Source organism: Macrobrachium nipponense, chromosome 20 (genome assembly GCF_015104395.2).
Source record: "Macrobrachium nipponense isolate FS-2020 chromosome 20, ASM1510439v2, whole genome shotgun sequence".
Taxonomy (NCBI): domain Eukaryota; kingdom Metazoa; phylum Arthropoda; class Malacostraca; order Decapoda; family Palaemonidae; genus Macrobrachium; species Macrobrachium nipponense.
The window spans coordinates 13,530,414-13,546,408 of NC_061089.1; the positions used below are offsets into that span (position 1 = coordinate 13,530,414).

General features: G+C 41.9%; 1 protein-coding gene across 5 annotated transcripts in view; it reads left to right on the forward strand.

Moving 5' to 3' along the window:
* LOC135221897 (protein ABHD18-like) overlaps positions 1-15,995 on the forward strand; it is an 80,623-nt gene that overhangs the window by 41,011 nt on the left and 23,617 nt on the right. For all 5 annotated transcript variants that reach the window (XR_010316119.1, XR_010316120.1, XM_064259907.1 and 2 more), the window contains exons 6-7: positions 14,116-14,205; positions 15,180-15,284. Coding sequence is in view for 3 of the 5 variants with exons in the window: in XM_064259907.1 (XP_064115977.1) it covers positions 14,116-14,205; positions 15,180-15,284 (195 nt within the window). In the remaining 2 variants the exon portion in view is untranslated. The remainder of the gene's footprint in view (positions 1-14,115; positions 14,206-15,179; positions 15,285-15,995) is intronic.

Genomic DNA, 15,995 nt, shown 5'->3' on the forward strand with positions numbered 1-15,995 from the left:
TTTCAGTTTGCCCGTTCTTTATCCATTTCATTTTATTTTTCATTCCTTTTCTTTCTCCAAGTGTGATCAGTGTGTGGTAAGAGTGTATACGTGGTATGATGGAGAATTTTGCCTCAACATCGGGATCGTCTACCGCTTCGAAGAGGAGACAAAGGAAATGCCCAGATCAGTGGCTTCCCTTGTTCTAGGTTCCTAACCTCGGTGTCGACGGATCCTCATCCAACGTGTAGTAGGTGCAGGAAAACGTATGTACGGTTACTAATCCGTGTTCTGTTTGTCGCGGTTGGTCGGTGGAACAGGGTGGAAGAAGTTCTATGGAAAAGCCAATACAAAAAGAAAGGGGGTGACGCCATCTTTGGATGACCAAACCTTACCGGCTTCTTTTGTATCGGTAATAAACCAGGCTGCTCCATATGTTTCTCCACTGCTTTTGAATTGTCTCATACCCCTTCTGGTTTCTCCTAGCGGTTCTGTATCGGAAACGTCAGGAGGGGCCTTGGGTAATTTTATGAATAATTTGCACTCTCCTTTGTTCCCAGCAAGTAGAGGGGGAGATCCGCCATCTTTGTTCCAGCTCTGCTACGCAAGCGCATAGGTTAGATGGTACGTGGTCAGCGCTAGGCCTACCAGGCGTACCAACCTTGGATGGTCTGCTTGCGCATTATATGACGTCACGGTTCCAGCAGGGGCCGGCAGCGCTGAATGTTCCTCATCCCCGGGCTTGCAATTTATGGAATTAATGCCGCTGCTTCTCCATCCCACCTCAGTATTTACAGCGATGCAGAACGTGGGAGGTAATTTGGCAGCAAACGTGCGGTTACCCAGCAGAAACCTCTCAGTCTCTCCCTACGAGAGCGATGACGTCACAACATACGTCACACTCTGAGATGGCAGGCGTGATGACGTCACAGACCGATTCTCGGCCTTTTTCGCTGCACCCAGACGCTAATACGCCTTCTGATCCGTCAATGCAAACTGTAATGCAGAAGTTACAGGATATAGAGGAGAGAATGAATAAGAGAGACAAAAAGAAAAAGTGTGATTCGCCTTCTTCGTCTTCTTCCTCTAGTTCGGCGTCATCGCTAAGTCCGATAACGTCACGGCGAGCGCCAGTCAAGCGTTGGAGGAGGATTCGGGTGAGTTTCCTAGCGGATCCTCAGGCCAAGAGGAGAAGAATCAATTCTTCTCTCCTTCGGACGAAGACTGTCATTTCCAAGTCAGCAAGAAGGTCGGAAAATCAGTGGCTATTAAGCACAAGGTTGCCAGACGAAGCCGTTCGCAAGAGTCCGAACAAGCGAGAGAGGTGACGCCGGCGAGCTAGCGGCGAGGGCGGGAGTTGCCAGTTCGGATCGCAAAAACTGCGATACCTCTGGTAAAATCGACGTTGGCGGCGAAAGGTGCAGCAGAGGATGAATGCAGATCCCAGTTTCGCCCGTAAGGCCGTTCAAAATACGTACGAAGGACGATAAGGCCCCACTATTAAAAGTACAAAAAATAGAGAGTTGGCAACCTCGGCGGATACGTTCGTGGAAGGCAGTGTCCGTCTGGATAGAAGGCCGAGGCCTGGCTCGCCGACGCTCGAAAACGATGCCAATGCTAATAAAGACGAACTTACCTCTGTCTTAAGGGAGCCTTCATCTTGGAGATCTAGACGAGATTCTCGCTCTAGATCCGTGAGCAGAGAAAGAGTGAGGACGTTCTCGTTTCCCTGCTGACTATCTGGGATCGAGCCAACAGCGGCCAGCAAAGATCAAAGAGGCCGCGGCCGTAGGGGCAGGCGGCCGTGGAATTCCGGGCCGTCTGTCAGAAGATAGAGGCGAGACAACATCGCTCGTGACGGAGAGTGGTACACTAGAGCCGGAGGAAGGAGAAAACCAAGAGTTTCTGGCCTCGTATGCAGAGGTTATTGATTTGATTCGTCAATTCAATAGCTTTCGGAGAAGACAGAAACACCGCCAGTATGCTTCCTCCTGGAATTGACATGGCGTTTGGACTAAAGAGGGATACCAAGGTGTCGTATGAATTGCCTTGCTCGAGTCATGCGGAATCGGTCTTGCAACACGTAAACGCAAAGATTGCAGGGAGGGATAGTTCCTTAAGATCTAATAGATCATTTAAATTTATTCCCCCTCCAATGATAAAGCAAAGGAAATATTATACGACACCGAAGGTCCCTTTGCTGTCTAGACAAATGAACCCTAATGTTGTAAGGTTAAGGCCTGGATTAACCTTGGATCAGGTTAAAATGGAGTGCCCTTCGATGACGTACCAAGAGGCTGCCACTTAGAAGCAACAGCTTCTTCTGTCTTTCAGGCTGCGTCCTGGTTAGACCTTTGGGAACAGCAGTGGCGAAAATTGCATCCTCGGAAGCAACAAGGAAATTAGTAGATGAACCATTGTTCATTAGATTACTACAGTCAGGGTCCAAGGCGATTGCGTACCTGACAAACGTAAGTGCCAATGTTTGGGCAAATATCCTGCTAATGAGGAGAGTGCAGCATTGGCTAGACTAAGCCGCAATGTGGATTTGGATTTATTCCCTGTTAGCAATGAGAATGGGGATATCTTGGAATCGCAACTACTGTTGCCAGAGGTCATACTGGAGAAGCGATAGATAGAAGAAGGATGGACACTAACGATAGTTGGTGCAACAGGCAGTTAGGAAAACCTCTAACAGTCAAACTATTCCTTTGGAGGGAAGACAACAGCAGATGTCTCGAAAGAAACCAGTGAGACATAGATCCCTATAAAGAGTCACAAGACCCTCTTCCCCAAAGAGGATAACTCATCGGCCCTTTCACAATAGAAACAACAGAGGAAGGGGCAATAGGGGAAGGGGGAGAGGCTCAGAAGATAGGATGGGCGCCTCCCATCACTCGGCCACACCAGTGGGGGGTTGCCTGGCAAATCACTGGAAGGTGTGGCAGGAACTAGGGGCAGAGCAGTGGGTGGTGGATGTTCTCAGGATCGGGTATTTGATTTCCGTTCGAGGTAACCCCGCCCCTGACAGATCAACCATTACCCCACGTCACGTTATGCCCCAACGATCTCAGAAGGCCACTATTCTGCAGGACGAAGTGAAGAAGATGATGGAAAAGGAGCTGTGCAACAAGTATGCAGTCCGACAAAAGGCTTCTACAGCAGGATTTTCCTGGTACCCAAATCCAACGGGGAGTGGAGGACAGTAATAGACCTGTCAACGCTGAATCTGTTTATAAGGAAAACCAGTTTCAAGATGGAAACTCCGAAAACGGTTCTACAAGCAGTCAGAATCGGAGACTTTATGCTGACAGTCGATCTAAAGGACGCATACTTTCAGATACCAGTCCATCAGTCTTCAAGGAAATTTCTCCGCTTCAGTCTTGCAGGGAAAGCTTTCGAGTTCAAGGTCCTGTGCTTCGGATTGACAACGTCTCCTCAAGTTTTTACAAGAGTTGTCACCCTCGTGTCGGCATGGGCGCACGCTCAGGGGATCAGGCTGATAAGATATCTGGACGATTGGCTGGTGATAGCAAAGTCCAGGGAGAAATTACTCAAGGGACAGGGCGACCCTCCTGCAGCTTTTTGTCACAGCCTAGGTATGTGGTGAATCAGCAGAAGTCGCAGCTGGATCCAAGTCAACGTTTGGAATATCTGGAAATGGTGATAGACACAACAAGCCAAAGTATTCCCGACAGACCAAAGAGTACAGAAATGCAAACAAGTGGTGAATGCCTTTCTGGGAAAGCAGACACAGCCAGCAAGACAGTGGCAGGTGGTGCTGGAATCCTAACCTCCCTGGAGAAGCTAGTACCACAAGGAAGGCTACACCTTCGGTCCCTACAATGGAGGATGAAGGAGTTTTGGTCACCAACAGTAGATCACCCGTACGAGCAAATTCCCTTGTCGGCAGAAGTGAGGAAAGACTTGCTGTGGGGGGGGGTGGACGACGACAATCTGACAGTGGGTGTCCCCCTTCAACAATCCTCCCAGACCTCTTGCTGTTCTCGGATGCATCAACTAGAAGGCTGGGGAGCCCATATGGAGGAGTTGATGGTGTCAGCAAATGGAGTTGCAAGGACAAGAGAACTCCATATAAACGTGCTGGAGTTGAAAGCAGCTTCCTGGCTCTACAAGAATTCGTGGGAGAGAGTAAAGGGACACTCGGTGGTATTGATGTCAGACAACACCACAGTAGTAGCTTATATAAACAAGCAAGGAGGCCTAGTTTCTCGGCAGTTACATGTGATGACAGTTCAACTTCACCAGTGGGCTATAGAGAACCTGGTAGACATCAAGGCCAGGTATATTCCGGGAAGAAGAAACATAGTGGCCGACAAGTTGAGCCGCAGGGATCAGATTCTGGGAACGGAGTGGTCCTACACCACAGGTAGTGGACAGGATGCTCATGTTGTGGGAAGGACCGATCATAGACCTATTCGCAACCAGGTACAACAAAAAAGTTGGAAGTGTATTGTTCAGTAGTCCCGGACGCAGAGGCAGCAGCAGAAGATGCGCTACAACACCCCTGGGACAATCTGACGTGTACGCATTTTCCTCCATTTTGTCTAAAATCCGTCAGGTTCATGAACAGGGTAATGCGGTCTCAGAACCTCAAGATGACCCTGGTAGCCCCGTTATGGCCGAAAGCAGAGTGGTTTCCAGACCTACTGGAACTCCTAGTAGATGTGCCAAGAGAGTTACCTCCATGGAGCAACCTTCTGTGTCAGCCTCACGTGAGAGGTACCACCAGTCGGTGAAGTCCCTATCGCTTCACGGGTGGAGACTGTCAAGTATCTCCTCCGAGAGCGAGGGTTTTCGCAGAAAGCAGCAAACTCGATGGCAGGTAATATCAGAAAATCATCTGCGACAGTATAACCAAGGGAAAAGTGGTCAGCATACTGTGATTGGTGTCGTAGGGGGAACGTGTCTCCACTCGGTACCACTATTCAGCAGTTAGCGGACTTTCTGATATATCTCAGAACAGAAAACATATGTCTGTATCTGCAGTGAAGGGTACAGGGCTGCTCTAGCCTCAGTCTTACGAATGAAAGGAGTGGACATATCTTCTTCATGGGAGTTGGCCATGCTGATGAGGAGCTTTGAACAGTCATGCCCCACCAAAGGAGCTAAAAAAACCCCAGATTGGATCTGACCAAGGTAACTGAGTAGTCTGACAAAACCCCCTTACGAACCACTAAGGCAGTCCACGGATAGGAGCCTGACCCTGAAGACAGTCTTCTTATTGGCCCTGCTTCAACCAAAAGGGTGGGGGAGCTACATGGCCTCTCATATCTCATAAAGCACTCGAGAGGTTGGAGATCAATGGTGTGTGAGTTTTGTCCCAGAATTCGTGGCAAAGACCCAAAATCCAACAATAGTAGACGGCAGATTCGACTCCTTTACCATACCTTCCTTGGCAGACTTTGTAGACAACGACAAAGCTGAAATGCTCCTGTGCCCCGTCAGGGCACTAAGGGAGTACTTAAAGAGATCAAGGCCCACCTCAGGCCGGGGTGCCAGAGGTTGTTCGTAAGTACAGGACGGAACAAGAAGGAAGTGTCCAAGAATACAATATCATTTTTGGCTGAACGGGGATACAATCAGAAAGATGCTTATACTGCAGAAGACAGAGGGTCAGATAGCCAGGTGGGAGCTAGAGCTCATGACAATCAGGTGTGAGTGCTTCCCTAGCATTTAAGAAGAACATGTCTGTGGATAAAATTCTGAAAGCTGGCGTGTGGAAGCGCCAAACAACTTTCACCTCATTTTATTTGAAAGATGTTGCCCATAGATCCTTGGACACCTTTTCCTTGGGTCCAGTGGTGGCGGCCCAACAAGTGATATAGTTCATCCAGTGCCCCTGGCGGGTCAGTTTGCGTCTAGTCTAAGATGAAGGTATGAAAGTAGAATGAATGGGATGACTGGTCTTTTTTCTTTACTACTTTCTTCCTACTCCTTTAACTACGGGCAATATGAAGGAGAGTACCGTCATGTGCTGGAACGGACTAGATGCAGGTGAGATGGTCAGCCATACTGTGAAGCTATCTTAGCTGATGATATACTTTTTGTTCAGGTAGCAACCACACCCCTCTGGATAATAAGGAAAAAGAGGGGTGAAAGGTCGATCCAGTCGCAAGGGACAAGAGTAAACAGTAGAATGGTATCTACACCCAGTGGGAGGAAACCAATAGATCCGCTTATATCTTTGGTCCTAGGTTCATTGTCCATTCTCTAGAATTTCCCTATATATTCGGAAATGGATAAGGTGGCAAACTTCCAGTCAGTTGTAGAGACTTACCTCCCTCCAATAGTAAGTCTATCCTAATGTTAAGACCGAAGGTTTGTTTCGTGTATGAACAAATACCAAATTTGTAACTAATTTGTATTTTTCATAACTAACAAACCTGAGGTCTTAACAGTTAGGCCCACCTCGAACCACCCCTCTAGCAGTCTAAACTGGGTTAGAAATATAACTGATGGGTCACAGGTAGCCGTGGGCATTCTGGGTATACATGCCCCGTGACCTGGTATAGATTGCCATTAGTCCCTGGATCTCACAAGTGTAATTTTCAATTCTACCGGTTTCCAGCTTGGCGCTAGTAAATCCTAATGTTAAGACCCTCAGGTTTGTTAGTTATGAAAAATACAAATTAGTTACAAATTTGGTATATATATATATAATATATATATATATATATATATATATATATATATATATATTAAACATGATGCTATGTATAAATAAAGGTGGCAACCATTGTCCATAGACCTAAGGAGAGGTGCCGCAACCAATCAGATCCAGGAAGGAACATATCGGGGGGTTTGTGTGGTATTGAAGGAAAGAGAGAGAATGCCAAGGTTTCCCCTTGAGGAAGGCAGTTAGCCGTCGGTCAAGAGAAGGGAAAGACGCACTTTCCCCTCATCGCCCTCTGCCGGTTCCTCGCTCGGTCTCAATCCCGCCGGTACTCCGACCTGGAGTCGCGTGGGTTTCTTAAGTTACTGTGGGTCATGCAGAAATCAAACGCTCAGTGATTAATTTAACACCGGTCTTATATTCTAATGAATTTACACAAGGGCCCGAGTGAAATGAACTTAATATCTATAGTACCGGCGGGATTGAGACTGAGCGAGGAACCGGCAGAGGGCGACGAGGGGAAAGTGCGTCTTTCCCTTCTCTTGACCGACGGCTAACTGCCTTCCTCAAGGGGAAACCTTGGCATTTTCTCTCTTTCCTTCAATACCACACAAACCCCCCGATATGTTCCTTCTAGGATCTGATTGGTTGCGGCACCTCTCCTTAGGTCTATGGACCAATGGTTGCCAATGTTGGTGACGCTAACAAAAAACGAACTTTTAGGGGGGAGATGCTTGTGAGAGGTGACGCTTTCCTCAACCTGAGAGAGAATGACCGTTGACATTTTATGGCATCATGTGAGATGTTAAGAGAATCTTGGGGAGTTCTTTATAAGCCCTCTAGAATGGTTTATCACTCCCTCCCCAAGTTTCTTTGCGTCCTCGCAAAGCTGCAGTCTCTGCCTTGTCCCACCTCGAGTCTCGTCCCTCAAGGTACTGATTTATCTAATTCAAATTAACTATCTTAAAGGGGGCCATTTGACGTGTGGTACAAACCAAAGGTTACAAGTAAATTGAACACGTCTTACAACATCATAAGATCTTTAAAAAAATTAGGAACAATCACTCTTTCCTGGAACAGATCAAAACCAAAAAAAAAAAGAAATCATTCAATAAGTTCAGGTTCATAATCAAAACAAAATGGTGAAAACAGAAATACAGAAAATTCCACACATTCAGTCACTGCCCTCGGCAATCACGACACATGATATCCATTTTTAATGACATTGTATCACGTTAATCTATTAAATTTCTTCAAAATAACAAAAACATAATTTAAACATACACAGAACAAAAATAATGCAATGGAATTTCACGAAAATAAAAGAATCCTCTTGGAGCAATAATTTACATTTAGACAACCACATAAGAAACATAAAAATAAAAACTAAAGAACCATAGAAATAAATATGGAAATTCAGGCACAAACGAAATATTTCATTATCTGTGAAAATAAAAAAACTTCCCAAGCATTAGTGTAATTTATGAAGGATAAAAAAAGGATGGAATCGGGGTTGCGGCAAATTTAACACATAAACAAAACAATAAATCAAAATAATAAAATAACGTACATAAGCAACACAACCACAACAAAACAAAATTACACGCAAGAATATGATCCACAGGTAATAAACATTTGTTCCGAAAATAATTTGGACAAGTTATATCAAGCAACATAAATTCGTGACATATTACAATCTGATCGAGATATCAAGAAATAAAATAAAAAAAATAAACAACTGGTATGATTCTGAATCCTAGGCAAAGACGTGGGTTGGCATTTACAGACTCTGTTCACTGACCCCTTTCATTTACTTTGCAACAGCATTTACGTATTACATAGGCTCGGGAGCTCGGTCTTGTGCTCTCGGCCGGGCGCCCACTTGCGCCCTGGTGTTTTTCCCTGGCTCGCCTCCCAGGTACCCGGCCAACCTCGGGTACGGGATACTGGTTGGTTGGTGTGGTACACCAAACGTCTTGACGTATACGGTGTGCGACAGGTGTTTCTCGCTTTGTGCTTCTAGTACAATTAAGTGGAATACGCCAGTATTTCAATTAATTTCTTTCACATGATATGATCCCAACAGGCAGGTTTTTTCCACCATCCTATCCATGGGTAGGAGCGTGTATACGCATCCACGAACTCGCCATAATACTTGTATTGCCCTGGCGCCGCAGGGAGTGGTCTCACCACATTAAATGCTCACAATAGAATTTAACCAGTACCACTTCGAGTGCCCTAATAAGGGACTTTTCTATGGCTGTATGCCTGGCGTAAGGATTTACATAATAAAATGGATGGCTCTTTCAATAAAAGAAATACTTAACAGGTTGCTTTTCCATCGTATTATACACACGACAGTTACTTACAAATCTAGTTATGTCTTTATGCGTGCCAACCCAAAAGAAGTGCTCAAGGGCTCTTCTAAGAGATCTTTCTATGCCTACATGTCCAGTATAAAGGCTAACATGAATCATGTGTATAGTTCTCTCTACTAAGGCTCGAGGAAGAACGACTTGGGCTCGGATATCAGCGGCCCTTATTCATATGTACATAACAAGACGTCTTCCTCAATGAAGAACGCGTCTTTTGACAAATGCACAGAACTAGGGAACTCGTTGCTCTCACCTTCCACACAAGCCTTAATCTGGCTAATCCAGGCTTCAGACCCTGACTTTCAACCAAATCTCGCACACTCCAACTACAAAAATCAACCACACTTTCATTCTTCGGGCATTTATTCTGGAATCCCCCCGACGGAGTTCCACCTGCATTCAAACAGCTACCGCCTCGGCCACTCCCATTCACATGAGAGTGCATGCGAGATTCCCGTTTTCTGTGCGTCGTGCTTACGTTTGATTGACTGCCATTGTTCGGTACCGTCGCAACGTTGCTGGCACTATGCCTGCAGTGCCTGTGCCACCAACGTCACGAGGTTTCTTTTGTCGTTCCTCCCTGCGCCCTGTAGCACGAATTGTTACTCTTATGATGTTCCTGGAGAGAGCATCCGCCATCCTATTACCTTACCTGGGACATATTCAATCTTTATGATGTCAAACTCTAAAATTCGCTCGATCTAACGAGTTTGGCGATTTGTAATCTCGCTCTTCTTCAGCTGGTACATTAATGGTTGATGATCTGTGAAAATCTATTTTATGTCCCAACAAAAAAAATAATGGTGTCTCTCCAGCAACCATAAGACCGCCAAAGCCTCTCGATCGAAGGTACTATAATTATTCTCTGCCCCTTCTAATGCTCGTGATGCAAAACAAACTGGTCTTTCATTACCTTCACCGTCAATCTGGGAGATTACTCTTATCGCCATATCACTTGCGTCTGTGGTCACTAAAAAAGGACGATCGAACCTCCGATAAGCCAAGAGTTCGTCACTCATTAGGGCATCTTTTAATTTCTGAAAAGCTTCTTCCCCTTTCTCACCCAATTGGAAATCGGTTGCTTCCTTAATGCATCTAACGGTCTCGCCATCTGTCCAAAATTTCTAATGAACTTCCGACAGTAACCCGCGAGTCCGAGGAAGCTGGCTACATCCTTCGCATGTTTTGGTCATGGAAATTCTTTAATTGCTACAACTTTATCGGCACAAGGCTTAAGGCCTTCAGAAGTTACTAGGTGCCCCAAACATTCTACTTCGGCCTGGAAAACTTACATTTTCTAAATTTACTATCATCAGGTTAGATTTAAGCTCCTCTACAGTAGCACCAACTACAATGATATCATCTAAATATACAAAAACTCCAATGCTAATTATAGAGGCTAAAACGCGTATCATTACTCGTGAAAAATGAACTGTAACATTTTTAAATTCAAAGGGAAGGAAATTATATTCATATAGCCGATTATTTGCTATAAAGGCCGTTTTCTTTTTACTTTCATTATCAAGGCAAGCCTGACTTGAGATCCAATGTGGTGAAAAACTTACTTCATTTACTTTAAGTAAAAGCACTTCGATCGAGGGCAATGGATAGGCATTATCCTTGGTAATGGCATTAGCTTCTGTACTATTAACTAAAATTATCATTATTTTATTTCGTTTTTTTTTTTTTTTTTTAATCATTTTTATTTATTTATTAATTTATTTATATTTTTTTTTCATTATGATTATATATTCTTTTTTTCTCTTTACCTAACCCGGGGCATTGACCAGTGATCTTAAATGGACTCGTATCATTAGTAGTACTTGAAAAGAATAACAATCTGGTTTAACTACGAGAATCTCAAAGAGGTCAAAACGCATGGAACTACTAATAATAACAATAAATTTAACATTAAACACTATTGGTGGTGTTCTCTGACAACCACTTTGGCTATTGAGGAGAGGCTCTAGGGGGGCGGGTTTGGTCTCCTACCCTCAAGGTGGAGGACTTGAAAACCGACAATAAAAATGAACAAAATAAAAGAAAATCCATCTACAGTTTCCACAAAACATTAAGCAAATCATATGAGTGAACTGGTTACTATCCATTAACTCAAATAAGAACAATTTGTAATTAAATTACTCAAACTGCAATCACAGATAAATCACTAAAGGGTTCAGTTACCACAAATCTTATTAAAAAAAGAAATTGACAAATCACTAGTTGATTGTTTACGTTATTCCTGATAAAACAAAATTTCTCAGACAAATTACTTGAATAACTTAAAAATTCGAATCAAAAGGACATATTCTAATAACACATAACAGACAATAAACTAATCACAAAGCCTTTTGATAAATATATTTACAAAAAAAAAAAAGTTTAAACTACAGTGAATAAAAACAAAACAAAAGAAACTTTTTTTTTTTATTGCGGGTTGCCCACATTTTCATACCCATACTGTTTAAATTCTTCACAAAGACCCTCACTGACAGTTATTCACGCTGGTCAGTAATTACTCTCCTCGCGTCCCTTGTGCCAAGGAAGGATCCCAGCTGACCCTCCTTCCTCTCTCCACGTCGCCTTCTCCTTCCTCTTGAGGGGAGGGGAGGAGTGTCTTGCTACACTCCCTTGCCGTCGTCAGCCGCCATCCGACGGCTGTCAGCTTTTCTTACTTCTAACAGCTTGGTCTATACCAGACGAAGCTTACAGCTCACACTCCCCCATCCATCCTTAAGGTGAATACCGTCTCCTCAACGGCTAGAGGGGCTAGGGGAAGGAGGAAAGTGCCCATCTCCTTCCGGCCCATTCTCGCTCTTGAGGGAGGTGTGCTGTCCCGTAGGGGGAGTCCCCTACTCCGACAGTCTCACTCTGCTACTCTTAGGGGGGGAGAACTGGTATCCCTCCCGCTGCCCAACAGGGTTCCCCCTGTTCTCTTGGGCACACACAGCTGACTCCAGGCACTCGTCTTTCCCTTTGGCGGGAAAGAATTCTGGCGAGCGCGCATTGCTGTCCGCCATCTTTGCTCCGTTCTTTGTCATCGCCGATGGTCTGCGAAGGCACTGCTGATCACTGTGCTGACGATCACCTCTTTCCACTTGCTATCGTAACCAGCGTCTAACAGAAGTTTGGAAGCTTTTTTTTTTTTTTTTTTTTTTTATAGTTAATGGTTACTTAATCATTATTTGAAATGAGTATATGCAATACATTTAATAAAAAAAATTGTGAATTAGATATCATAAAATATAAAATAAATCATACTGCTATCATCGAAGCCAACAAATACGTATTTTTTAGAATTCTTCTTCTGTTTTAATATTACGTTATGTATATGTTTCATTATAGCTGTCAGTAACTCGGTATCTCCATTAGGTAAAGATAGAATAAAGAATAGAAATGAATGGTTATTATACTGTTTGAAAGTTTCATTAGTTGAAGAGAGATACTGATGAAAATTTATGGCTTACTGTGTCTTAGGAAAAGTGATTGCTTGGTGTTCGTTCGGTACTCGTAAGAGCTGAATGTAAACAAACGATTGGAAGGGTTTTTTTTTTGTTTGTTTGTGTATTATAGTTAATGATTAATTAATAATTATTTGAAATGAGTACATACTGATTATTTATACATTTTATTGGCATATTCTAAGCTTTTAGCTTCTTAGGTTTAGATGTCAGAATCATAGACTAGGCTACAGTAGCAACCGCTAACATAGGCTAGGCTTATTGCTAAGGGACATATGCTAAAGTCCTAATATATGCAGTAAAAATGGGGTTGAACATTACATGCAGTTGAATATTACTCAAGTATGTACAATATTCTGCCTTTTTGGAGTCATATTTCTTCCGTCAGATCGGTGTCGTAACCCTAGAACATGTGTTGTAGGCCTGGAAATATAATTTACTGGGGTGTTTTTGTAGGGCTTGGAACAGATTAGGCATTTTACATTCCTGAGGCATGAATTTAGAATAAAGTTGGATCTTGACTTTAAAAAATTTGTAAAAATACATTAAAAAAAAAGTGATGAAGGACGGTGACACTTAACTATTTACATGAGGGAGCTTGGAAACTAATACCCAGCCTAAAGTCACCCTTATTTTGGATTTTTGCCTTAAGTCTGAGACAAATTTTTAAATATTTCTTTAAAGTGTTGTAAGATTGGGTCGACTTATCACCAGACCTCCTTGACTCAGGGACTGCCTGTACTTGATCAGATTAACCCCTAAATTTTCATCTCAGTGTGGTCCTCTCTTCTTTCATATTGTATTTTGAGCAACCATATTTTCCAGCTACATGCCTCCTATTTTTCTGTTTAACTTTTTTCTTACAGATCCCCTCCAACTGGCTTATACTTGAACATGGCTCACTCCCCATCTAGTCCTTCCATGCCAGAATCAGTACCCCTAGCACATATGTGTTTCTTAGTTATAGCTAATCAAAATGAATAAACTCAACCGCCATTGCTGATATGTATCTTCTGTATTCATATAATTTGCAGAGGTTACTTCATGAACTAACTAAAAATTCTCTTATCTTTCATCCTTGAATTCCTTCAATTATACTGTATAGTACTAATGGCTACTATTTCAGCTTTATTTAGGAAAAACAAAAGAAAAATCTTGGCTGTTAATTCCTTTCAAAATGCCAAGCAGTGATTGACTTTGGAATCATTTGTTTGGTACATATTATATTTATCTTTGATTTCCTCAAGAATTATTTGTTGACTTAGGCATGTTTTGTATAAAAGTATTTAGTCCTTGGATGTGATAAAAATGTTACCACCTGTTTTCAGTTACCGTGCTTTTATTTGTATTGGAGTAAAGTTTAGATCTTTCAAGTCATTAGTTATAGGTTTAGATACCATCTTGCCGAGTTAGAAACTTTTAATGTTGAAAACACATTAAAATGTTTAGACCTTATTATGCCTAGATGGAAACTGTGTTGCAGAGTAATGCAAGGAAATTTAGGCCTGCTGTCTAAATAATATCTAAGGTTTGCTTGCATAGTTTATTCTGTTTAATTCACAAAGTTTTGTAAGTTTACCCTTTTTTTGTATTTTTGTGTTTTATATGACTAATTCTAATATGTAATGAGAAAATACTGTTATCATGAATTATTTTCCATTAGATGGCATCTTTAGCAGCCACGAGTTGGCCCAAACCTCTGCCTTTAATTCCGTGTCTATCGTGGAGCACGGCCTCTGGAGTTTTCACCCAGGTTAGTCTTTATCCCAAATTCTGGCATTCTGCCAGAGATAAATACTAGTATTAAATATATTATTAAATATCAGTTTTATTTATTTTAAAATTTACAAATTTATTTACAAGTTTATTTCTTCAGTGAAATCAGCAAACTCCATATGCATCTTGGAGAGCTTAGGGATGTTGGTACTAATATGGTAGTTGTCCTTTTTAATTGCTTAAAAGTTATCAGAATATTTTGTACTATTTGAAACATATAATTAATATACTGATAGAGTGTTGATTTCCCCAGGAATTTTGGTAAGATGGTCGAAGTTTTTGTTGTTGTTGAAGAGTTATCAGAATGCTTTGTATTTTAAACTTCTATCATATTTTACTAAGAGAGGGGATGTGGTCCTGCCTTGAAATACTGCTTTCTGTAGGTATAAGGATTGATACTTGTAATACCTAGTGTGTGTATTTTATTACTATTTGGAAAGGGTTAAATTTTAAGCTTTGTAAGAGGAATTTCCATTGGGAAACTAGAACTTTGTACAGATGGTCAGGATTTTGCTTATTTTCTTTTGGTGATATCAGTGTTCCCATCTCCTTCATGGCAACTGACCTTTCTTGAATGTGTGATGATGCTTTCATGTGAAAATCTTGAATATTCAGATTTTGCCTTCTGAGCCACCTTGTCTGCAAATTTTTTAGTGCTCTCATTGTGGAACATAGCAAGCATTAGCTTGCATATGTTAACTGTCCTTTTAGTTCCCTGGTTCATACTGAGAACACTTTTTGAAAATGGGTGCGATATTTTGCAGTTTTTGGGGCCTTTAATTTTTATTTCAGAAACGATTCTCTGTAGATTACACAAAGGTGTTAAGATCTCAGGTTTATTAACTACGAAAAGTACAAATTGATTAAAAATTTGTCGTTTTTATGAAAATATAATGATGATGATAATGAATAAGCTTAAGTTCTTTTCATTGCTTTTTTTTTATTTAACAGGGTGTGATGAGTGGTGCTATCAATTGGGAAATGCTGAAGAATCAGTATTTTTCAAATGAAGTGTTTCGAGAAGAGCTTTTCAATATGATTCGTTCTCCAGAAGGTGTAAGTAGAGCACATTGCTATGTTGGTATGGAAATTAATTATGAAATTAATTAGTATTTGAAAAAATGAGGAAGAAAGCGAGTTAGATTATTTGTTTGTCATATAAATTAATTATGAATCTCATGTAGGCATACAACACAAAGCGTTCAAGGAAAACTGCTTCTGTGCACTTACTTAAAAAACTTCCCAATCCTTTTAGATATATACTGCTAATATTTATTCTTCTGTGCACCTTGCTATTGTTTAGAGGTGGTGCTACTCTCTCCAGGACTTGATGTGTTTCTACTGCATTTCATTTTCGGTGGATTTCCATGTTTTTCTCACTTTTTGTTTGATGTGTTCATGATATTTGATCAGTTTTTTAGTGTTACCTATCAGTTGGTGAGTGATGTTTTGACAGTTTCATACTGTAGGTAGCTTAATATTTAATTTTTGTGGTTCTTTCTTCACTCAGTAATGCAGTGTTGTTCGTCATTGTTTTCCAAGTTTGTTCCAATGATTTACTTTCCTGATCACATTTCTAAATGGGAGTTTTGCTGACCAAATATTTGGGTGCTATCTTAATTTTTTCCCCTTGCCCAGCCCTTAGCAGGGTTCATTGCTTGCACAGTTGTGTTTGATTAGGCCGTTCACTCTGTTTGCAACTGCCACAGTAAATTACATTTAGTTCATATTTTCTCTAAGCCTACTACATCATTTTGTTTAATACTG